General features: G+C 37.3%; 1 protein-coding gene across 1 annotated transcript in view; it reads left to right on the top strand.

Annotated features, from left to right (window-relative positions):
* xpr1b (xenotropic and polytropic retrovirus receptor 1b) overlaps positions 1–25137 on the top strand; it is a 42324-nt gene that overhangs the window by 12047 nt on the left and 5140 nt on the right. The window contains exons 3-14 of the mRNA XM_048164906.1: positions 11290–11391; positions 13812–14032; positions 15865–16014; positions 16187–16270; positions 16364–16445; positions 16649–16857; positions 20522–20701; positions 20836–21004; positions 21100–21294; positions 21541–21701; positions 22182–22321; positions 22424–22651. Coding sequence (XP_048020863.1) covers positions 11290–11391; positions 13812–14032; positions 15865–16014; positions 16187–16270; positions 16364–16445; positions 16649–16857; positions 20522–20701; positions 20836–21004; positions 21100–21294; positions 21541–21701; positions 22182–22321; positions 22424–22651 — 1921 coding nt within the window. The remainder of the gene's footprint in view (positions 1–11289; positions 11392–13811; positions 14033–15864; positions 16015–16186; positions 16271–16363; positions 16446–16648; positions 16858–20521; positions 20702–20835; positions 21005–21099; positions 21295–21540; positions 21702–22181; positions 22322–22423; positions 22652–25137) is intronic.

The following is a 25137-nucleotide window of genomic DNA, read 5'->3' on the forward strand; positions in this document are numbered from 1 at the left end:
ATAGCAGAAAGTGATTTTCTTTGTCTTTTGTTCTTTGATTAACATGACAGACAGCAGCAGGAATATTGGACTGCTGTCCCTTTAAGAGTTTATGAACGGTGTTCAACGGACCCAATACTGTTACACACAACATGAGTTCACTTTCTTAGCTATTTAACAATTCAAAACTGACTGTGTTTATCTGTATACTCGCCAAGATTGCCTGTGCTGCTGGTTTTGACATACTTTTGTATGTATTTGACAGTTTAAGCGCATTATGCTACTCGTTTTGGTACTTGTGACTCTGTTTGAGTGTGGCTTGTTCGCTTCACTTATATAGATCAGCGGTGCGCACGCTTTAGGTGTGAGGGCGAAACCTGCGGGAATTACTAAAATTATGCGCAATACAAGCACTATTTAACCGGAGCGAATGAGACGAGTGAGAGAAGAGAGCGAGAATGCGCAGCTGGCGTTATATGCCGCTGGTAACAAAGCAGATCGGCTTGGAATCGGTAAGAAGTGAGACTGAACGGCCGATCACCGATCTGGGCTGATTATGAGGGAAATCGTCCGATTCCGATCCCTGGCTAATCAATCGGTGCATCTCTAAAAAACGTATTAGTGTGGACAAGGCCTCCATCAAAAGATTGCTATTTCCTCATAAAGTTCCCAAGATCAAGCTAGCTACGAATTCTTACTAGTGCCTTTTTGTTCTCTGTAGGTGGTGGATTCAACTTTACTTTAAAGGGTTAGTTCACCCAAAAATGAAAATAATGTCATTTATTACTTGCCCTCATGCCGTTCCACACATGTAAGACCTTCGTTAATCTTCGGAACACAAATTAAGATATTTTTGTTGAAATCCGATGGCTCAGTGAGGCCTCCGTAGCCAGCAATGACATTTCCTCTCTCAAGATCCATTAATGTACTAAAAACATATTTAAATCAGTTCATGTGAGTACAGTGGTTCAATATTAAAATTATGAAGCCACGAGAATATTTTTGGTGCGGCAAAAAAACAAAATAACTACTTGTATAGTGATGGCCAATTTCAAAACACTGCTTCAGGAAGCTTCGGTTCATTATGAATCAGCGTATCGAATCATGATTCGGATCGCGTGTCAAACCGCCAAACTGCTGACACTCCGAACCGCTGATTCGACACGCTGATTCATAATGTAGATTTCTATAAAGTTCTCATTATAATGCCATGTTTATGGCAGATCTGTGCTTTATTTTAATCACATTATTAAGTGATTCAATAATTTGCCTGCGTGTTTTAGAAGCCATGCAAATTATGTCATTGAACAAATGACGAAAAATGCTGCTGCATTATTTTAACATCAGTGTTCTTTTTTTTTTTTTAAAGAAACATCTAAAAGCAATATGACCGTCTCAAATCTGGCATTGCATTTGAGCATGTGATATGCAGCGCATCCAGCGTGTTAATAAATGTTGATATCTTGAACCAACGCATCCTGTATTAGATTAATCAGATGTAGTTATTACAACTTTCATTTTCAAGCTTACAATCAGAGCTCAGAGTGCCGCCCAAAGTGCTACTATAACCAATCAGGAGAAAAAAGAAAAAAAACATTTCAATCATCGTTTACATGATCGATCGTCGCTGTCACGGGCAAGTACTCGAGTACTCGGTCACTGTTGCACATCCCTAGTTACAGCTAGATGCTTAGCAACAGACAACCAATCGCGTATTCATATTTGCCTGCTTTGGATAGTCACGGAAACATTGTGCATTGTACGCTTAGCAACAGACAAGCAATTGCGTACTCATATTTGCCTGCCTTGGACAGTCACAGAAACACTGTGCATTGTATATAAACAGCAAATTCAGTGTTTGAGAGGAAAAATGTCAAATGCATGATTTGAGTGAAGAAGAGGCCGTTTCATTCAGTATAAACTCAATAGTACATTCGGTAATACGAGGATGCTCAATGCTAGAGCTTATGTAAACAGGTTGCTTGCTGCGTTTATCCAATCAATGACACTGACACAGCGAATATGCAAATAAGAACTTTAACCCAGGGTTTAGGAATGTGCAATGTGAAACGTCAGCTTATGAATACCCAGGATTAATTGTTAACCCTGGGTAAATTATGAGCAGTGTGAAACATGAAGCAGGATAACCCAGGATTCTGTTTACCCGGGGTTTCGAATGACCAAGGGTTAACTATTTCAAGTGTGAAAAGCCCTTTTAAGTATCAGAAATTCAACAAAAAAGTGAATATCAGTAAAACTCCCAGTGGGATAACACCATGTCATAGAACCTTCTGTTTCATTACACTTGGCTACCATCAGGCTGTTTTCACATTTGCAGTCCATAGTACTTTTCAGACAGCTAAATAATCTTGCCGTAGTGTCTTTTTGGTTTGTTCCATCCTGTCTTAATGCTAATAACTGGAAATAACAAATCCTGACCTGAAGTCAGTGTAAGGTTACCTCACTACAGTAAACTTGTGAAGCATAGTTGTTCTTGGCAAGGTGTGTAATTTAATTGCTTTGTCAGAATATAATGTCTAAACATGGGTGATAAGGAAAACCTTTGTCTCTGTTGTAATGTCATGCTATCTATTAGTTCATGGGGCTCAGCGCAAGGCCCACATCTGATGGAAAACTTATAGAGGACTGTTCTAGCGTTCAGATAAGCAGTGATTTACATCCAAAGGTTACAACACACACACAAACACGTGTTCAGATGCTCATTTTTCCGACAACAGTGCTAAAGCTCCCAGAGAGCCATAAACCTGCATACTGAGTGTTTTTCTAAGCTGTGGGATGATGGTAGTTGTGATTATCTAGAAATAACTATAATCTTCTGTCAAAGTTTGTGGTTTTTCTGGGTGGTGATAAGTGTAGTTAATGGGATTGTTTAAGTAAAGCTATGGTTTTGGAGGGGAAATTGCATGACCAGGGTTTTTCGTTAATAAGATGCTGATTTTTTTGATGACGGATATTAGAAAGGGCTGATGGTGCAGGTGTTTGAAGTCATAAACCTCTAATTTTAAGTGTTTTGCGTACAGTTACGTGAGTGATTATGGCCGTATGTCAGTACTTCAGTGTTCAGAGTGAGATCATGGTCTCTAGATTTCTTAATGGAAATTTCGTCTAGTACGCAATTCTTTCAGCAGACACCTCTAAAGCTGTGTAATCTCTGAGTGCATTTTAGCTAGAGCTGCAACTAACAATTATTTCAAAGGCAACTTTATTTTTAGCACATTGGATAAAAATGAAACCGTTCCTTCAGGACACAATGCTGATGCATGTAGTGGACTACATGCTATGCATATGCAATGCGTTTACAATTATTTTTATACATTACATTTACATTTTTACACATTACATTTTACATCTTTACATTTAATCATACTTTATTATTAGGGGCCAAGCACCGAAGGTGCTTAGGCACCTATTGTTATTGTTGGCGTTCCGTACGCTTATTATTCTTCTTCTTCTTCTTCTTCTTCCGCTCTTGAAGTCTATGGCAGCCCATAGAACCGCTTGCGGGAAAGTTGTGAAATTTGGCATACAGTTAGAGGACAGAATGACCTTTGTCCATAGCAAATTTGGAGTCTCTAACTCAATCCCTCTAGCGCCACCAGCTGTTCAAAGTTGCACTTATGTTTATGCTAATAACTTTTGAACCATAAGGGCTAGAAACAAAATCCTTTTTTCCTATGATTCCTTGGGTCAAGACGAATCGATTGCATCATATGACGTCATTTTCCGTCATGAAAATTTTTCCGCCATTTTGAATTTTCTGAAAAACCTACTTTTTCGAACTCCTCCTAGGCCGTTAGTCCGATTTTCATGAAAATTGAACCAGATCATCTTCAGACCATGGTAACAAAAAGTTATGGAATTCAAGTCGATTGCTCAAACCATTTTCGAAAAACACACGAACGAATTGTACGTAGCGCTTGCGAATATAGAAGTAAGGCTGTATCTCTGAAACACTTTATCATATTCAGACCAAACTTGGTACATGTCTTCACAAGCATGACCTGAAGCACCATGCAGTGTTTCGGCTCAGCGCCACCTACTGGTGCGGAGATATGAAAAATGGATATTTTTGCTTATAACTTCTGATGGGTTTGTCCAAAAATCATAAATTTGGTCTTGTTGGATTCGGGGTATCATGCCGACTCAAATGATATCCAATTTTCCCATATCGGACATTTTGGCCGTCGGCTATTTTGAATTTCGTGCTAAAATGCTGTATTTTACGAACGCATTAGCGTATCGTTACGAAACTCGGTATGGGTCCCCAGCACAATACCCTGAAGGAGCCTGAGAAGTTTCAGCACTGCGCCACCTTGTGGTCAAAAGTTATAACAAAATTTACAAAAATGCTAATAACTTTTGACTATATTGACCGATTGTAATGGAACTGGTCAGAGTAGATTCCTTGGGTCATGCTGAGAACATAGATATCAAATTTGCCATAGTCAGCTGAACTTCCTGTCCGCCATATTGTTTTTCTTTAAAAACCTACTTTTTCGAACTCCTCCTAGACCGTTGCTCCGATTTTCACCAAAATTGAATCAGACCATCTTCAGACGATGCTGACAATAAGTTATGGATTTCAAGTCGATAAGTCAAACCGTTTTCGTATAGCGGAGCAAAGAATTTGAGGCATGATGCAAAAACGACTCTTGACGCTGTATCTCTGCAATGCTTTGACATATTGACACCAAACTTTGCAAGTGTCATTGTCACCTCACTCTGAACATACCGCAACAATTTGGACACAGCGCCACCTATTGGTCGAAAGTGATAAACCAGTAAATCCTCATTTTTGATCATTTTTCAGCTCGTTTGTCTAGAATGATCTCAATAGGTCTTTAATCGCTCACTGTTGCAGTTGGTCTGATGCTCCCAGCTGTGTTGGCTGGCTTCTTGTGCCGTTTTTGTGCTTGGCCCCGTAATTGCTGCTTGCAGCTATATTATTATATTAGTTATTGTTCTCAGAAAAATATCAGTACTTGCATTTCAACTAGAGTTTCAATTAAATATGGTAAAATTTAAGCCAAAATGTTGTACATGTAACATATTTTAACAAAATATTATTGTCAAATGTTAACCTTTTCACTGTTGCTCTCCATCTGTGCATTTTTCATTACTGTAAAGTTTTGTTGAAGAAGGTTCTCCATGCACAGCGTATACACCCAACTAATCAATAGTGACATTAGTTGTCAATGATTTGTATTGTCGATTTTTATTGATTAGGTGTTGGAGCCACAGTTTTAGCTAGTTTTGTGTGAGTTTATTCACAGACATGGAATGACGAAAGAATTGGCTGACCTATCAGGGATTTTCAGGGAAAGGTGAGTAGCAGATGCGGTTATCGGCCAGTAATGTAAAAATTACCATTTGGTGGATACGTCGACCCTATCGCTAGTCAAAAGTACAGAAGCATCAAAGTCCAGAGCTGTTGTGTGTTACAGATTTAAATAATCACAGAGGGTCCTTCTGCAAGGTCATGCATTACCCGGAAGGTTTCAGTTCGAAGTACTCAAGTGCCGAGACACTCTGTAGTTTATTTTTTCTCCCAGAGCTCCAGCTAAAAGAGAGAGCTGTGTATGTTAATCCCTGCCAAGCTGATATGAAACTGAGCTGTGTGTTTGCATAGCACGCCAGACACAATGACCCAGCTGAAGGTCTCACTTGGGAGGGTTACCTAAACCAGTACAGAGAGGGACTCCCTGCTGTAGAGCTGGAGTAATCCAGTATTAACACAGGATCAGATCAGATCAAACAGTTTGTCGTGAGAATAACACAGAATCTTCTTAACCCTTTCACTTGAAAGTGTTGAACTTAATGAACCTCATACGGCCATCATAACACAAAAGAATTCTTGCATGTTTACTTGAGGGTTTTATAGTAACTGATAAGTGTCATGTGATAAGTCAACTGCTTGCTCAGATAAATTTTTGAACACTCTGTTGGTGTAGTACTTTGATCAGGGAAGCAGATCCTTATAAATCTCATATATCTAATAGAACTTGCGCATCAATGATTCTGGGCAGATTGAAACAAAATGTAGCTAATTTATGAACAAAGCCTAATAGGCTCCTGTCAATCAAACAGTGTTTGTTTTGGAAGTGTAGGATTATAGGCTGTTTTGTGTAGTTTAGTGTTTCAAGAATCACAACTGGGAGTCACATTGTTTTAGTTTCGTCAGATGATGTTTTTCAAACATACAGACCACAGTACTTGAGCTTTGGCAGATGAAATATGAGTAATATTGTGTGTACAGTAAACCGCCTTCTCCCTCCTCTCCTCACCTCTCATTTTGGATTCCACACACATTGTGAGCCCACTTATGTAATGGTTTTCTTGTCATTGGCCTCCTTGTTTTAAGAGTTACACTTAAAATCAGAGATGTTCACAAGTAACATCTGTAAAATCTGGAGTCCGAGTCAAGTCTGAAGTCTTTGTCACGAGTCCGAGTCAAGTCTCGAGTCATTAAAAAAAAAAAAAAAAAAAAAATCTCATACTTAATTTTTTTTTTTTTATCCTAGTTGTATTATATAGACAAAATAATATGATCTTTCTATTATCTGTTTTATTTGAAATTAAGATTCTGTGATGTAAGGGATAATGGTCATCCAGCTCGTTACTTTATAATCCATTACAATGTACAAAACCATCGTCCTGGCAACACGAGTAGTCATTTTCAATACAGTTGCTAAGCGGACGCAAGATGGCGCCAGTGAGTCACGGTTTGTTATACAGCTTTGTTGTTATTGACAACAGTCATTATAAGAAAATATCAAACCTCGGAATGTTTAAGTCAATAGAAAACTCTACGCATGTTGATTGCGATATGTTAAAATATGAGCTTTAAGTAATAAATGGATTAACATCTCTTTCTATCTCTCTCTTATGGAAAAACATTAAGAACTAGAAAAGCTGCATGTAATACGAAAAGATTGATAAAACATAGTGCTAGGTTTAAAGGCTAGATTTTTTTTTTTTTTTTTTTTTTTTTTCTTCATATTTTAACAGGCTGGCAATCCAAATGAGCCATGCAGCTACAACCCAGTATAATAGCTAGCTGTGTGAGTTAATGTCACCTTCCTTTGTGGATGCTATGTCTCATAAAATTTGATGTTGTTCCGGTGTCTTTGTTTTCTCACATTCTATGCACCTAGCCGATCTGACGTGTTAATATGTTAATAAACCCAAAGAAAAAACTTCTGTCATCTTTCATGGGACTCTTATGACATTTGAGTATTGAGTATGAGTTTATGCACAATACGTAGACATACGTAATCAAATTCTATGACAAATGACATATATGTGATGCAGATATTATAAAACCATTCAAACACAACACAAATTCTTTATTATCAGTAGTTAAGGGTAAAAGACTTAAGTTGTTTTTAAAATAGTCACAAGTCTTTTGTGTCGAGTCGAGTCGAGTCAAGTCTGAAGTAATTTCAGGTCGAGTCCGAGTCAAGTCTGAAGTCTATTAAAAATGTGACTTGAGTGCGCCTCGAGTCTGAGTCACTAACTCGAGTGGCCATCTCTGCTTAAAATACATCGGTATGCCAGTATCCAGGTTTCCTGGCTACTTTTGCTAAAACGCAGTCTTTCTGTCCGTTTAACTTTAGCTCATAAATTCTACTGATAGTTCAAATGCCGTTTAAAAAAAAAAAAAAACTAGTCTGGAACTTTTTTTGTCAAGAAAATGGCTTTGACACAAATAACAAGACATAATTAGCCTATGCAGCGTTTGTGTTGTTGCTCCCATTTAAGCATTCTTTGAACATTTAATGTTCAAAGATGCATTAAATTGTATTCATATTATTAAATTGTGTATAAAATTACTTTATTACTATTGATAAGATTAAACGTTACCCCTCAAACATCATTCATTCTTATTTTTGTAATTTTATGTCATTTTTTTCTTGATTACACATCTTAATTTTTCTTTTATTTTGTAATGTTGCAATCATTTTTTTTTTCATTGTGTTCTGAAGATGAAAGTCAAATTACATTCTGTACACTAAAAAATTGTTTCAACTTAAAGTAAGTGTTTATGGCATGCTGCCTTAAAAGTTTAAGTTAGTAAGTTTTAAGTTAGAAACTTAGTATGTGAAGTTGTATTAAGTGACAACATGGATATTTGAGTTATCTAATCTGGGAAAGTTATTCTGCCGCTACAGTGTATAAATTCAGAATAGGCATATGTTTCTCCTGTTTTAAAAATAATAGGCCTATTACCAAGCATTCATTTCAAACTACAATCTAATAAAGTTTCTTAGAAAAATAATGCGACTGCGCTGGTTTCTGAATATTGCTTAATCAAGTATTAATCTAAATAGTCTATATAATGAAGTACAAAAACAAAACAAAACAAAACAAAAAACATGAATTTTATATATACAATTTAATAATATAATAAAGTTTTGTATAAAATAGATGAGGAAAATATAGAGCAGTGGGACATAATTGCGCCATTTTACTACAGTATAAAGCGAGCAGCGCTTCAAAACAATGGAGCAGTTCGCACCACAAACGCGCAGAATCATTTATGGTAATGACCTTTTGGCGCTACATCCTCTAATATTTTTATCTAGAGCCAAACGCGCTTCATTCAAGCTATTTCCGTTCCATTCGCATTGCAACATTTAGCATATAATAATATAATAGCCTGATAAAACATCTGATCTTAACCTTTTTATATTCATATCCAGTACTTTTTTGGGGTAAATATTGGTAAAAGTTCTTATATATCACTGCTTTGGCTGTTTTGATTTCATGATCAGAAGCTGTCCTAGGCTACTTTATTAATATGTAATATAAATTTTATATCTCAAACAAATTAGGAAAAAATAAAGTGGGTTGAATCCAAAAAGCTGTAAATTAATGTTACAATGAAGACAGCATCAGTTAAGCTACGTAGACCATTTAAAAAGGTTAAATACACAAATAAAATGTTTAGCTGCATATATCACTGAAAAAAATCAGTAGCGATTTGATGTTTTGGATTGCATTGATATTATTGAACTCTGAAACCAGAACAATTTTTTTTTTTTTTTTTTTGCTTTGAATGATCTGAATATATGTGTTCTCTGTTACATCAGTCCGTGACTTTCTTGACTTCATGTTCAAGGCTTATGCTAAAGACTGTTGCTATGTGCAAAGACTGAAAAGTTCACTGTACCAGTCTTTTTTCTGGACCCTAAAAAAAATTTGCATGGACAAATGAGCGGCCATGTGTCACACAAACACACAACACACAAAGGCAGTTACAAGCAGTCCTGTCAGACAAGCTGCTCCACTTTGCCGTGGTCTTCTGATATTTTCTGATGTTTTCTAATTTTAATAATAGGCCTATTATTTGTGAAAATAGTAAGCAGTAAACTGTCAGGTTTCAATTGTCATATTACGCTCTGCATTTTGCAAATATTTGGGATGCAAAAGATACAATATAATTTGCAATGTATGCAAAATTACGTATGGAAACTACTCAAGCGCAGATTATTCTTTTAGCAATACAACAAAACTTATGCGACGTGTTGTTTTTTTGGGCGGGGATGACGTCATTATGCACACCATTTTATTGGTAAAAGGCCAGTTGGATGGAAACAGGCTGGAGTCAGCAAATTTGGCAAACTTTTTTTTTTTAAGGCATATTCACTTTGTCGATAACAAAACAGTGCAAAAATTGGATGGAAACTTGGCTAGTGTGAAACTCACAATTTAGGAGGCAATGCTCCCAGTTTAGGTATTTTAAGCCATGAGTCATTTTTCCAAGTCTGAGAGTCCTGAGATAGTGATTCATTGTCTGTCCGTCTGGACAGTATCAGCCAGACTTACCGTCATTGCGCTCTGTGTTTTGTCCCTCGTAGGGGAATATCAAGCAGTTACGTCTCTATGGTGTCAAAAGTATTTACAGTCAACAGAAACATCACATGCCCTCTAACTGTAAATGTTTGAAGTCATGACCCGTGAACTGTTATGATTATTGTGATTTAAGACTACATCGACTTAATTAACCTTGAGTCTTGGCTCTCAGACTATGGATCTTGGAAAGACATGACGCAGAATAATTATACAGGGATTCCATAAAGTGATAGTTCACCCAAAAATGAAAATTCTGACATTTACTCACCAAAGATGTTTAAAAGTTTAGAGACAGTAAGTTTTATTTATTTTTAATTAAATTTAATACTTTTATTTAGCAAGAAAACTTTAAATTGATCAACAGTGACAGTAAATACATTTTACATTTTTACAAGAAAAAATGAATACATTTCAAAAGAACAGCATTTATTTGTACTTTCTACTAATCGAAGAACCCTTAAAAAAAAAAAAAAAAAAAAAAAATCATAGTTTACACAAAATGTTAAGCAGCCCAACAAAGAAATGCTTCTTGAGCACCATATCAGCATATTAGAATATCTGAAGGATCATGTGACACTGAAGACTAAAGGCCAATTCACTGCTCCAACAGACACAGACCAATGCGGACAATCACCAGATTACAGTGTCACTTCTCAGACATTCCACGACCCGACATGTTCAAAGCTCCGACAGACGCCGACTGGTCTGTGCAGTGTGATTGGCTTTAAAGTAATGGTTGCTGAAAATTCAGCTTTGCTGAATTTACATTTTAAAAGAGATTAGAATAGAAACGTTATTTTAATATAATATATTTAACAATATTACTGTTTTTACTGTAAATAAATAAATAAATGCAGCTTTGGTGAATTTAAGAGACTTTATGTCCCATTAATTCAAGAAGATTGTCATAAAATGAATTTATTCTTGTTGGTGTGAAATAGTATCCCCAGTTGCTTACAGCCTCAAAACATTGGTGATATCCAATGTTCAAAACCTGGGTGATTACTTTATTTGAATAATGCTGTTTTTTTTCCTTGATTCACTTGCAACAGGGTTCATTTGAATCTCCTCTAAATACTTGAAATGGCTTGAGCCAAACATCTGTCCTTGAGATCTTTTGATCTGTACAAGAATAACATTTCTGTGGGCAGTGTAAAAATTTCTACTTTTTAGCAAGAGACCCAGAGATCATATTCACAAGGCCCAACATGTGAATCTGATGCACTGCTCTGCAGAAAGAACCTCACTGCCTGTTTTCTGCCTCTCTCAATTATACACCTAACCTCAGGACTTGGAGCTTTATGAAAGAACAATGTTTTCCACAGGTTTCTTCATTCCTTCTGTACAACCTTTTTTTTTTTTTGCTATCTCTCTCCCCTCTTTTTTTTTTGTTTTTCCTGAATAATTTTTTTCCAATTATCCTCTTGCTTTTAGTCACAGATGAAGACACTGTCAAGAGATACTATGCCAAGTTTGAGGAGAAGTTCTTCCAAACATGTGAGAAGGAGCTGGCCAAAATCAACACTTTCTATTCAGGTAACTATGTGTAAAAACTAGGCTTGTTTGAGGCAAAACTCACGGTTGTGTCTGCTCCCTGTTTTTTTTATTTACATTGACATATTACCCATCACACAGAAATGTAACTTTTTGAAAACAGACAATAAAGCTTTTGATCCAAACCCAGGACTATTAAACCAGGTTATTAAACCATGTTATTTTATTATAGTAGTGAACTGCGACTCTTGAATCTTGGCCCTCTCATCCCCTTCCCTCATTGGGAAAAAGTAAATTCAGCCTAGTTTACAGTATCCTCTTCTATAATACTGCATGTTACCTTTGACAAGAAATGCCACAAGCAAACATCAGAGTTGAGCATAAGAGTCATCTCCAAAATTAAACAAAAAGTAATAAAATGCAAATAATCATTACAAATAATTGCAGCATCACACAGTTGGTGTGTGCATTTCAGTGGAATATGGTGACACAAAACCAACAAAAAAGCGGCAGCCAGAATAAAATCAGTCATTTAACCTATTAGATTTTAAAGGTGCCCTAGAATTAAAAATTTAATTTACCTTGGCATAGTTGAATAACAAGAGTTCAGTACATGGAAATGACATACAGTGAGTCTCAAACACCATTGTTATGAAACAGTCGGGATCATTAATATGTACGCCCCCAATATTTGCATATGCCAGCTCATGTTCAAGGCATTACAAAAGGGCAGCCAGTATTAACGTCTGGATGTGCACAGCTGAATCATCAGACTGGGTAAGAAAGCAAGGACAATAGCGAAAAATGGCAGATGGAGCAATAATAACTGACATGATCCATGATATTTTTAGTGATATTTATAAATTGTCTTTCTAAATGTTTCGTTAGCATGTTGCTAATGTACTGTTAAATGTGGTTAAAGTTACCATCGTTTCTTACTGTATTCACAGAGACAAGACTGTCGTTATTTTCATTTTTTTAACACTTGCAGTCTGTATAATTCATAAACACAACTTCATTCTTTATAAATCTCTCCAGCAGTGTGTAATGTTAGCTTTAGCCACGGAGCACAGGCTCAAACTCATTCAGAATCAAATGTAAACATCCAAATAAATACCATACTTACGCGACTAGACATGTTGCATGATGAACACTTTGTAAAGATCCATTTTGAGGGTTATATTAGCTGTGTGAACTTTGTTTATGCTGTTTATGCTGAGCACGAGAATTTAAAGGGGCCACAGCCTGAATCGGTGCATATTTAATGATAGACTTATGTTACATCTTTTGAAAACGTGTTCTACGGCACCTTTAAATAACTTGCCCAAACAGCAAACAATCCCAGCAGTAAAGCTTTAGCTTCTTGATTGATGCTGTTATCCAGGGGTAGTTTTAATTGCTGTGGTTGAAATGCTTTAAACAAAAAAAAAAAAAAAAAAAAAAAAAAGCTTTGCTTTCTGCACAAAATTCCCCACAGTCATAAACTTGTCATAAACTTACTGATAATAAGGCCCACCCATTTAGGGGAACGATATGATCAATATGGTCAATTTTCCTCTCTTTTGAAATTATTCTATCAGTGACTTGCTATGGCTTGACCCTCTGTAATTTCACAGCTTGACCACCAATCACAGAGCTGAAAGCGTTAGGCAGAAAAATCCTAATATGGAGAAAACGGACATCTACACAAAACAACACAAACTGAGTAGGCAGATTTGAAGTTTTGATTTTATTCTTTGGGATCTGATTGGATCTTGAAAGTGGGAATTACTTACCAGAATGAGAAGGGTAGACGGGTAGGGAGGGAGGAATCGTTGATGTCAACCCAAAATAAATTGTAGAAGGCCAGGAAAGTATATTTGACTGTTCACTTGTAATTTTGTGTTGACTACAGTCACATTTCCACCGAAATTACCCAGAAAAATTTGTCCAAGGAACTAGAAACTTTTCCCCCCAGACCTTTTGCTGTCTGCGTTTCCATCGTGGTCTAAAGTACCGTGAAGATGAGGCAAATTAGTCCGGTGATCTAGGACTGCATGCAACATTTCAGTTTCCGCTGGATTTTGTCCTCTGCATATAAGCTTAATAAAGCCTGAATCTCGTCTTAAGTCCATCTGTCGTATTTTTTTGTTGTTGATTCGAATAGCAAACAACACTTACTGCACAAACCACAACAGGCTTTTAAAAATCAGCATGTTCAGCGCCTATGTCCCACCCCTGAAAGTTCCTGAACTTTGAAAAACAACTGCCTCTCAGACAGAGACTTTCTGAGGGATAAATTTTTACCCGGAACTTCATTTAGACCTTAGTCCTGCGAAACACACCATGTACCAACTCAAAGTTCTTGGTTCCTCTAGAATGTTCCTGCAGTGGAAATGGCTTATTATTTCTCTTGCTGACCTTAGTTCCATCCATCCAACTTCATTACATACTGAGGATGTTTCCCTTCTTTTATGACACAGAGAAGCTTGCTGAAGCACAGCGGCGTTTCGCCACGCTACAGAATGAGCTGCAGTCATCTCTGGACGCACAGCGGGAGAGCAGCCGAGCCACGGATCTGCGCCGGCGTCGCACTGTCTTCCACCTGTCGCAGCAGGAGCGCTGCAAACATCGCAATATCAAAGACCTGCAGCTGGCTTTCAGCGAGTTCTACCTCAGCCTTATTTTGCTGCAGAATTACCAGGTCTGAAAGCACACAAAACACAGATGTTTTGAAATTGTTTGAGTACTGAATATGTCATGTCACTTGATATAATGGACTAGATTTCCAATTCCACACTAATATGCGCAACTTGAGTTTCATTTGTTTGATGACATTGCAGGGTGATTCAAATGAATGCATTTAGTTTGAGCATCTACGGGTCATTATGTTCCCTTAACAGAGGTTCTGAAGCTCGAAATGTTAATTAACTTAAGCAAACTCTGTAACACACTGGTATAGAGAACATACATTCACTATTAACTACAACTTTTGCCTCAAACTCTTAATTTACTGTTAATAGTTAAGTAGTTGTTGTAGCATTTAAGTTTAGGTATGGGGTATGATTTAGGGATGTAGAATATGGTCATGCGGAATAAGGCATTAATATGTGGTTTGTTAGTAGTAATAGCCAATATGCAAGTATAACAATACTTAACAGCCAATATGCAAGCAATATAACAGCCATTATGCAAGCTAATAAGCAAGTAGTTAAAAGTGACAATTGTTCCCCATACTAAAGTGTTACCGCATTACTCACTACATATTGACACACGATAGATTTTGTTTTTTGTTTTTTTTCAAATACAAACCATTATTTATTTTATTTCATATATAAAAATACATCAGGTATTGAATGTAATCTAGCTAACATTTATACTTTATTTACAGCTGAAATTATGCATGTATAAGTAACAAGCAAAGTATTTGTCATATTTTACTTTAAATAACATTAAAACATAATAGGTAGATAGGCTATCGGTTCTGCTGTTGTTCATAAATACCAGTAGTGATGTTGTCCAATGAGGATGTTGTCATGTCGCTGGAAATGGAGTCATCAGTATCCCAATGTGTAGTGAGCCAGGGTCCTTACTGTCCTTACCAGTGCCCGAATTCATGTACACGATATACTGATTTACGAGCTCAGGAGCTAGGGAGCAGATTGAGAAGCACCCATAGGCTGTTTCTCAATTCCAAGAATGCAAAGAACAGACTTGTTTTCTTGTAGAAACCGGTCTTGCCAGGCTACCTTGAAAGAACGAACACAGAACACATCTTTGTAAGAATTGTGATGTGATCAACTGATCTTGTCACTCAACTGACCATCCCAGCATATTATAAGTAGTGTCCAATGCACAATAAATACAACATAACATCACAAACAAATGTCATGACCTATATAAACTTTTCTGTCATAATATAATTTTAATTTTACCTATGCTTTGTCATTAAGATTATTTTTTAATATGCCAATAAAAATACTGCAGGCTTTCTTCAGGTCTTTATCACCTTTATTAAAAGTAAGCAAAACAAATGGAAAAATGTTTACTTTCACGAGCGAGCGCCACATAAGTGAGTAAGCTTACAGGCTTCCGTACATCCTCCAGCCACTTTGTCTTCTTGGATTTCTAACCGTTCAATTCTCTCAAGTCTGCATTTGATGCATCCTCAATATCAAGAACACATCTGGGTACTTTCATGCGTTCTCTGTACTTGCGTTCTTGAGTATTGGTATTGAACTTCGAGAACACAAGGAGTCAAGATCACTTAAGAACGATTTGAGAAATGGCCATACAAACTGCAAAGCAGGAAGGCGGACTGGAACTTGGAACCCCTGGACTAGATGGAATCTTGTAGATGGAATCACATGATAACTCTAATCACTCATTTGTAGTGCTTTTTAGCAATTACCATATTATTAATAATATTGTTTTTTATCATTTTCTTTTGTTCATTTCTGATTTTTATTCATTTTTGGCCGTTCTTTGACTTATAAATCAGTCTCATTTAAAGTAATAATTGTTTCTTCCTGTCAGAATCTAAACTTCACAGGTTTTCGGAAGATTTTAAAGAAACATGACAAGATATTTGAGACGACTCGAGGTGCTGATTGGCGTGAGGCCCATGTTGAAGTGGCTCCTTTTTACACCTGTAAGAAGATCACTCAGCTCATCTCTGAAACCGAGGTACCATGCACTTTACAATCAAATGACTCATTCCACTTATAAACATTTCATAAAACATTTAAAAACTAAATTACTACACCTCTCTCTGCTTTAAAGAAGAATTGAATTTTGATTGTCTGATCAAACTAGCACAGTGGTTAGTTATTCTAATAGCATGTTCTCAAATCCCTAGGCTCTTGTTACCGCAGAGCTGGAGGGAGGAGACCGACAGAAAGCTATGAAGAGGCTCCGAGTGCCCCCACTGGGAGCAGCGCAGGTAGGACACTCTGTGACCTTCACCAGAACACCTTCTCATTAGTACCGTTAAAAGGACCATGAACCTCTCACCATCCTCTGCTCTTTATCTTAGCCTGCACCAGCATGGACCACTTTTAGAGTAGGACTCTACTGTGGTGTCTTCGTCGCTTTAACAGTCACAGTCATCATCACAGGTATATAACCTCTAATGAGAGTTTGCTACTAATTACTTTATCAGGTCAAATGTCCCCCATCTCCCCCAAAGTCATGAGGCTTCTTCTCTACTTTACCACGTCAAAGATGTATACCAACAGCAATATAACCCTGAGCTCTAAATCTTTCTCAAGAGTTTAATACTTGTGTTACTTTAACAATTACATGTTTTTCACATCTGTAGGTGTGGTAACACTGGTTAATGAAGATGATGAGGATGAGGAGAGGAGTGTGTGGCCCCTGGTAAGAATTTATCGGGGTGGTTTCCTGCTCATTGAATTCCTTTTCTTGTTGGGCATCAACACATATGGCTGGAGGCAGGCTGGCGTGAACCACGTCTTAATATTCGAGCTCAACCCCCGCAACAACCTGTCCCACCAACATCTCTTTGAGGTAACTTTGATATCTTTGATTGAAGTTCTGAGAAATAAAGTGAATGTTATTTTTATTTTTTGTGAGATAAAGACAAATGGAGTCTTGTGATATTAAAACATTTTAGAATTACAATGTTTATTAGGATGCAGGGTTTTTAAAGTTTTTGGCTGCGGAAAAAAATGAGAGACCTAACTTACATTGAAAAAAAGAATGTTTATATTACATTCGAGTTCATGAGTTCGCCTCCCAATAGTATGAAAGGAACACAGCTTTCTCTTTCAACCAAACTGACATTGCTAGCCAATCAGAAGTTGAATTGGGCAGGTCTTGGAAAATAAACTTAGAGAGGAGCATTTTGCATTATAGGCGATTGCATATTCATTGTATTTGTACTTAACTTGTGCTTCAATATTGATTGTATAAATCCGTTTTATGACAGCCACCATTTAAATGTTTAGGCCTAACATTACATAAAAAAATGAGTAGAAACATAATTATGTCATTAAAAATGTAACGTTATTATATAAAATTCCTTTGTGTAATTTATATATAAGTAGATTACAAATCAATAAATTTTAAACTTTAATATTATCATGTACCAATATTATGTACCAGCTCTGTGGATTCCTGTATAGTTTACAGCTTTAGTTGGTTTTTTTCTTTGAGGAAATTTGCCATGTAATGTACCTGATAGGCCCCAAATTAATCAATATTGAATTAAAGGTAATAAAATCGCAAGCTTCTAAATCAGAATCAAATACAATTGAGAAATTTGTGTCAATTCCTAGTAGCCTGGTAATACCAGACTCTGCTACTTCACTTTGCTTCGTAGACAGAGTCTGGAATGGCATAATAGAGAAGTGTTTTCTCTCTCGCTAGGGGGCGCTTGTCTGAAGTTTAAAATCATTGGTTACCCGTAAGCCAATCAGATACGTTTAGTTATGACGTATGTTATGCGCCTGTACAGCCGCATCGAAGCACAGAAATCATGCATCGAACTCAAATCTGTTTAAAGATTTAAAGACTTAAAATGTTTATCAAACACTCTTCTTGTTCTGGCTTCAGTTTGAAAAAGAGTTGAATGTTCTCCATAACAGAGCGAATTGCATCCCGTGTCTCGTTTCCCATTTCCGCGGTTGTTTCGGTTTTCGATTTCTCTAACCTACAATGTAAAACTCGGCGCTTAGCATCTACGTCACGGCTCTCAGCCCGCCCTCTGTTCGTTGATTGGCCCGGCTGTTTCCAGACCGGTGGCAAACAGAAAGCTCTGACGCTGTATCAGACTGAGTACAGAAGCGAAATGAAATTGAGCGGAAGTAGGAAGTCTGACGTAGTCAGGCTAAATTCCTAGCCCTAGTGTCAATGATTTTTTTTTTTTTTTTTTTTTTTTTTACTTGAAGTAAATTTTGTGTTTTGTTTTGATTTGTTTTTCTATTTATTTTCTTGTCAGAGTGCACCAGAATGCTTTGTTTGCATTAAAATCGCACACATTTTCTCATAGGGGATCCCCCAGATCCCCCTACAACAATTTAGTTCGTACACGTCGATGTATAAGATGTATAAGGGCCTGTTCACATATCGCGTCTAAAACCTCATGGATAGCGCAGTGCGGCGCTTTCTCCTTCTTTCCAAAGTGCTTGTGCTACCGTGGCATCTGTCGTTGCTATGCAACCATGAACTGCGCTCTCCCCGACAACGAGGAAGTTTCAGCAAAGGATAAATTGATTTCTAGCCCTTGCATTAACTTTACTACTAGATATATTTGTGGAGATGAAAACACCCTGTACAGCTATGATCAGCTGTTCGGCTGAGCTTTCGATGTTTTGTTACGGAAAGGCCGAAGCTGATCCGTTGGTTCTTGTCACATGACCTGCGGTGCGCTTGCGGCAGTCTGAAAAGTTGAGAATTTTTCATCTTGATGTGCCTGGAAAATGCATCGCATGCACACCACGACCGCGTCGCTTCCATTATAAGCGCGCCTGCCACTCACCTACATTTGAAATAACGAATTTGAGCATGCAAAAGACACGATGTGTGAAAGGCAAACTTTCTCCTGCTTTTTGAGCACATTAAAATGGACTAGGGTGGAATGTTCTTCCTATTTCTTAGCTAGGTCGGATCTCTTTTCTGAAGATGAATAGCCTTCCTAGATTACTTTACCCCATCCAAATGATTCTGATAAAATTCACACATAAAAACCATCATGAAATTCAGGCTTAGTTCTTTTATATGGTCTAAAAAAAAAAAAAGAAGCACATATTAAATTTATTACTTTACCACTTTCATCTTCAGTGGGTGGTTTTGACCTTCCAGATATTAGGAGATATCAGTCCAGTATTCATTTACGTTTCATCTCTGATTGGGTGCGTAAAGGGATTTGTGTGGTTTGATATCAAAAGCTCATTTAGAATTTTTTTTTTAGTAAATGTTACATTTTTCAAGAGATTCAAATCCTTGAAATTGGCTTGCCTTAACCCTATCATAATTTGTACTATCAAGGCATGCCAGTCTGTTAGTTGCTTTGAGGGTAGACCTCAGCATTTACTCCTATTTGTGGTAAGTCTTGACTTCCTGCCGGTGACTGTTGACTCAGGCTTCCGAGTCTGGGTTTATAAAAGCCTCACCACATTGCAGGAATTATTTGATGGATGCATTTTAAATGTCATTTGACCAGCTACTTGACAAATACAACATCCCAAGTCAGGATTTCTTCTTCTATTTACAATTAGAAGAATTGTAAATAGAGACTAATAGAGACTTTGTGAAAAGAGACTACTTTGTTTACAAATCAGGATATATCTGCTGTGGAGAGGCAGCTTTTTCTACACCTGGACAAATCTAAAAGTTCCTTCCACTAGATTCTTAAGGATTGTGGTTCTTCAGATATGCAATTTTTGAAAGAGACATGGGAAAGAATACTTAGGCCCGGTTTCACAGACGGGGCTGAGCATAAGCCAGGATTAGGCCTTAGTTCAATTAGGATATTTAAGTATCTTTTATAAATGTACACTAGAAAAAACATTACTGGTGTACATCTTGAGACAAAACAATAACACTGACATATGTTAAGATATGTCAGTATAAGTTGCTTTCAGTTAAAACGGCTCAAACATGTATTTTAGTCTAGGACTAACTTAAGCCTTGTCTGTGAAACCGGGGGTTAATGTCACAGATGATCAATGGAAGGAAACCTGGAAGAATGTGGAGAACTTAATGCTATCTTGTCTGTTAACATGGACTTTGACCCAATGCATATGCTGCTTGGAATACATTGTGACATTACTACAGATAAACATAAAAAGATGCTGTAGAATTTTCTAACATTTTGCGCAAGAAAATGTATTCTTTTGAATTGGCTATCTGATAAAGCGCCTTTAATAAAACTTTGGCAAAAGGTTATACTTGAATATGTATCTTTAGATTACTTCTTTCTCGAGGATTTGTTTTATGAGGTAAAATAATGAGGTAAAATGTGAAAGACATATTTAAGTATTTGAACAATCATTGTTTTGTCCTCTTTTTCTTTCTTTTGTGTGAGTGGTGAGCTGACAAATTTTTTTTTTTTTTTTTCATTTCTTTCTTTCTTTTCTTTCTTTCTTGGTCGATTTTAGGTTATGTTTGTAAAGTTTGGAATCAATAAACGTATATAAAAAATTGCATTAATTTTTCACTCTTTGTGCAGATTGCTGGTTTCCTTGGAGTACTTTGGTCCGTCAGTATTCTGTCCTGCCTCTTCGCGAAGTACACAATGATCCCTATACAAGTGAACCCTCTAGCTCTCTATGGGTTCTTCTTCTTCTTCCTTATCAACCCTTTCAAAACATGCTACTACAAATCTCGCTTCTGGCTGCTCAAATTACTGGTAAGGGCCTAGAGAATCCCATTTCATAATGTACAACAGTATTTATTGTGTTTTTTAAGGTCACACATTTATGAAACATTATTATTCCATTATTCCTCTTTTCTCCTATATTTTTCACCTTTTTCTGTTCATAGTTTCGAGTGGTCACAGCTCCATTTCACAGAGTGGGGTTTGCAGATTTCTGGCTGGCTGACCAACTCAACTCTCTAGTAATGGTTCTGATGGATCTGGAGTACATGATCTGCTTCTACAGTATGGAGCTAAATTGGACCAAGTCTGAGGGGGAGCTATGGATTAAAGAGGGTATCCAGATGCACATTAATGTACTCACATAATCAGTAATTCCTTTATTTGGCAGTTAATGTTGACATGGTGATGTGTTTTTGTTTTTAAACCAGGTGGAGGGATTTGTCACTCATATTCATATGGAGTACGAGCTGTAATCAAATGTTTGCCTGCCTGGTTCCGGTTTGTGCAATGCCTGAGGCGTTACCGGGACACAAAGCGTGCCCGCCCTCACCTGCTCAATGCTGGCAAATACTCCACTACTTTCTTTGTGGTCATCTTTTCTGCACTTTATAAGACGCATCAAGGTAAACACCTGAGATGTTACATTCTTTACCTGAAATTCTTTGTTTAGTCACCATGACTTTTTTCCCCCACTTGAAACAAGTATGAAAGGCACTCTTTGTCAGGCAAAATGTAGTTGATATTTTTTTAGAGATTGAAAGCGGACCACACACCGAACCTTGAGGAACACCATATGGCTAAACGTGCAGTCCTGTGTTCTCTTGTGTCTGTGATGTTCTTTCATGTCACTATCTTTCTGTTATCATTAGGTCTTCAGGAAGGTCAGGTCTTCTTTTACCTGCTAATTGCCTGCAGGATCCTTAACTCCTGCTACACCTTATTGTGGGACCTGAAGATGGACTGGGGTCTGTTTGACCGTAAAGCAGGGGAAAACACCCTTCTCAGAGAGGAGATAGTATATCCACAAAAAGTAAGAATACACACACACACACACTAGTATTATCAAATGTACAAACCGTGAGACCAAGTCGGTAATTTAAAAATGTGACACTTTGAGTGCTGAGCTGATTCGTAAACATCTCTGATTGGCAATTGTTAATGCGCACATGATAAATGTCTGTGATTGTGAAATAGACATCAAAGACTCTCTTCACTGAGCGCTTAGACAGATACACACGGGAGCGTTTGAAAGCAGGTGTCTATCAGTGGACTGGTCCACTGATAGACGCCTGCTCTCAAATGCTCCCATGTGTTGATCATTGTAGTCAATCACAGACATGTCTGATGAGCGTGTGAACACAAAGGCCAATCAGAGGCGTTTACTAAGCCCTAAGCGTCACATTTCAGTTAGGTGTCTTATTTAAATATTTTTGTAGAGAACAGTCACCTCCACAGCATTTATATTGTGTACAGATTTGTCGTTGTTAATTTTCGTGCTCTCTTTGAACAGGCTTACTATTACTGTGCCATAATAGAAGACGTAATCTTGCGTTTTGCATGGACCATTACGCTTTCCCTTGAGGTTGTGACTTCATTCCCTCACATTTCTGATATTTTGGAAACTGTCCTCGCACCGCTGGAGGTCTTTAGGTGAGCATACCTGCATTGACCTTTTTGATGAATGGGTTTTTCCTGACTGCTGAAGTAACTCAAAAGTAAAGTACCATCCTTATAATCTGTCATCTGTTTCAGGCGCTTTGTCTGGAATTTCTTCCGCCTGGAGAACGAACACCTAAATAACTGTGGTGAGTTCAGAGCGGTGCGGGACATCTCAGTAGCGCCTCTGAATGCAGATGACCAGACGCTGCTTGAGCAGATGATGGACCAGGAGGATGGTGTGAGGAACAGATCGGGAACAGGAAAGAAGAACTGGAAGAGAAGCTACAGCATGTCCTTAAGAAGACCACGCCTCTCCTCCCAGTAAGTGCAACATAAGACCACCAACCACAGACACAAATCCAGACATGGAAACAATAAGAAGAAGCTTTGTACAGCAAAAACAGAAATAGGACACAAAGAAACATCAGATGCATCTAAATAAATAAGCTGAATTTAAATTTAAACATGAAGTGATTTTGTCAGATTGGTTTAAATTAGTGGTTGTCATTCTTTTTGACTTCCCTCTTTGTCCACAACAATATTCAAAGTCCTGACATGCCTAGTTTCTGTAAAACACATTTCAGGTGTCCAGATATATTAAAGGTAGGGTAGGCAATTTTTTTCCACAAACACATTTTGTTATTCTGGTTGAAACTCTGTTCACATCCTGATAATAATCAATGATAGAAGTGTTCTAAATATTAAAAAATGTACATGTATGGTCCAAAATATATTGTCTGTGGAAGTCTCAGGACCAAAAAATGTTCGTCCAGTCGTTGCATTCGGTCCGAATATCCATTAATAAAATCTATTTTACACTAGGTACACAAAATAGTTACACTCATGACCTTAAAGGGGTGGTTCAGTTTTTTTTTTTTTTCTAGGCTTGATTGTGTTTATGGGGCGTAGTTTAACATGTCTTAATGCTTTGTTTTTTAAAAAACGCTGTATTTTTCATATATTTTACCTTTATTCTACACCGCTGTTTCCATTGTCATTTGAATGGCTGGTTTGACTTCCTGATTCTGATTCCACTCCCTCCAAAATACGCAATGTGCTCCGATTGATTAGCTGGCCCAGTGTATTGTGATTCGCTGAAGCGTACGGAAACGCCACGCCCCTTACCATTAGTTGTTACATGTGCTTCAGTGGAAATGTAAATAATGGCGTCAATATTGCCGTATCAAATTGAGCCCGAATCAGACTCAGATAGCAGTATTGATGAAGAGGGTTAAGCAGAACCTCTGCAAGCACGGTTTTTAAAGGATGTTTATGAATGGTAACTATTTCCGTTTGTATTTGTGTCAAAGTGTTTAGATATGGTGTCACATGTAAATGTTACTGCTGTTTGTTAGCTTTCAATATCCGGTTTTATCCTGATTATAGCTTTACAGTAGCTGAATACTTGACTGAGTAGCAGCATTTTTGTAAAGGTATCATTTAATTTATAGCATGAATATCTGTTTGTCTATGAACATAGAAGTTTGTTGGTGTTTGTTGAAGTATGCAGTAGAATTTAGCTAACTGGCTAGCGAAGCAAAAACGCGTTGGTCTTTGTTTGCGTCCTTGATGCAACCACAAAATAGCAACATAATACATTTAAAAGACATGTACAAACAATAAAACGTACTTACAGTTAGGAGCCCATAAATGGCAGCTTCTGCTTTTAAAGTGGGAACTGCTTCATCTTTCAGTAAAAGCCTTTGTGCAAATCCAGCATTGAACTCATGTAGATTCTGGAAGCTGTCTTCAGCGCCGCATCCAGTGTAGACAATATCACTGATTATAATGGGTTCTATTATATTTTGACGTGTCGCATCACTCCGCACACGTCCGGTGTAGACAACTCTTCCGCTTCCATAATGCCCACTTTGTTGCGTGTTCCTGTGGGCAGGGTTTATGATGTCACCAACCCGGAAAGAAGTTTGTTGTAGTCCAAACCAGTCGTTTTTGTAGGCATTAAACTGCCATAACTAAAAGACAATATCTCCATTTGCATTGACTTTTCAGTGCTGTAACTTTGCAGATACTGTTTATGCTCAAGCAGCAACATTACACATTAACTAAAGTAAAAAAAAAAAAAAAAAAGTGAAATTGCAATGAACCACCCCTTTAAAGACAAAATGGTGCGGTCTTTGTTAAATAGGCTTTCATTCTGTTGGCAAGGCTTCATAATTAAAATTTGTACTGTTTTTTGCCAAATGGTGCCATTTTCTCAGGTTTGGTCTATAAAGCAAATACTTGATTTATTCCTGTTTTCTGCTTCTGCATATTATAAAGCCATTTTGAATAAATTATGCAGCTATAATTGTGTGGGTGTGTTGGTATGGATGTCAGAGTGTGGTTTGTATTGCATGCAGTGATGGGAATAACGGCGTTATAAATAACGCGCGTTACTAACGCCGTTACTTTTTTCAGTAACGAGTAATCAAACGAATTACTTTTTCTCCCGTTACAACGCCGTTAGCGTTACTGACAAAAAAAATGCCGCGTTACTATAATTGAGCTCACTGAAGCGGTTTTCATCCGAGTAAGCTCTCTCTCAGCCATAGGACCTGCAAAGTTTTTTTCTCTGGTGTGTGCTGCGGTTAGTCATACACAAATATAATTTTAAACTGATAATAATGTATGATGCGCTGTGTGTGTGTCTGTCAGAGCATGCGCGCGAAGTGCGAGCTCAAACCAGAATACCCTTTTTGATGCTTGATCGAAAATATGTGAAATGAGTTTTTTTCTAGTCGACTAGTAGTTGTTCATTTAAGCTATTAGTTGACTAATCACATTTATATTAATTTAATTTCTTAAAT

This window comes from Megalobrama amblycephala, linkage group LG17 (genome assembly GCF_018812025.1).
Source record: "Megalobrama amblycephala isolate DHTTF-2021 linkage group LG17, ASM1881202v1, whole genome shotgun sequence".
Classification (NCBI taxonomy): domain Eukaryota; kingdom Metazoa; phylum Chordata; class Actinopteri; order Cypriniformes; family Xenocyprididae; genus Megalobrama; species Megalobrama amblycephala.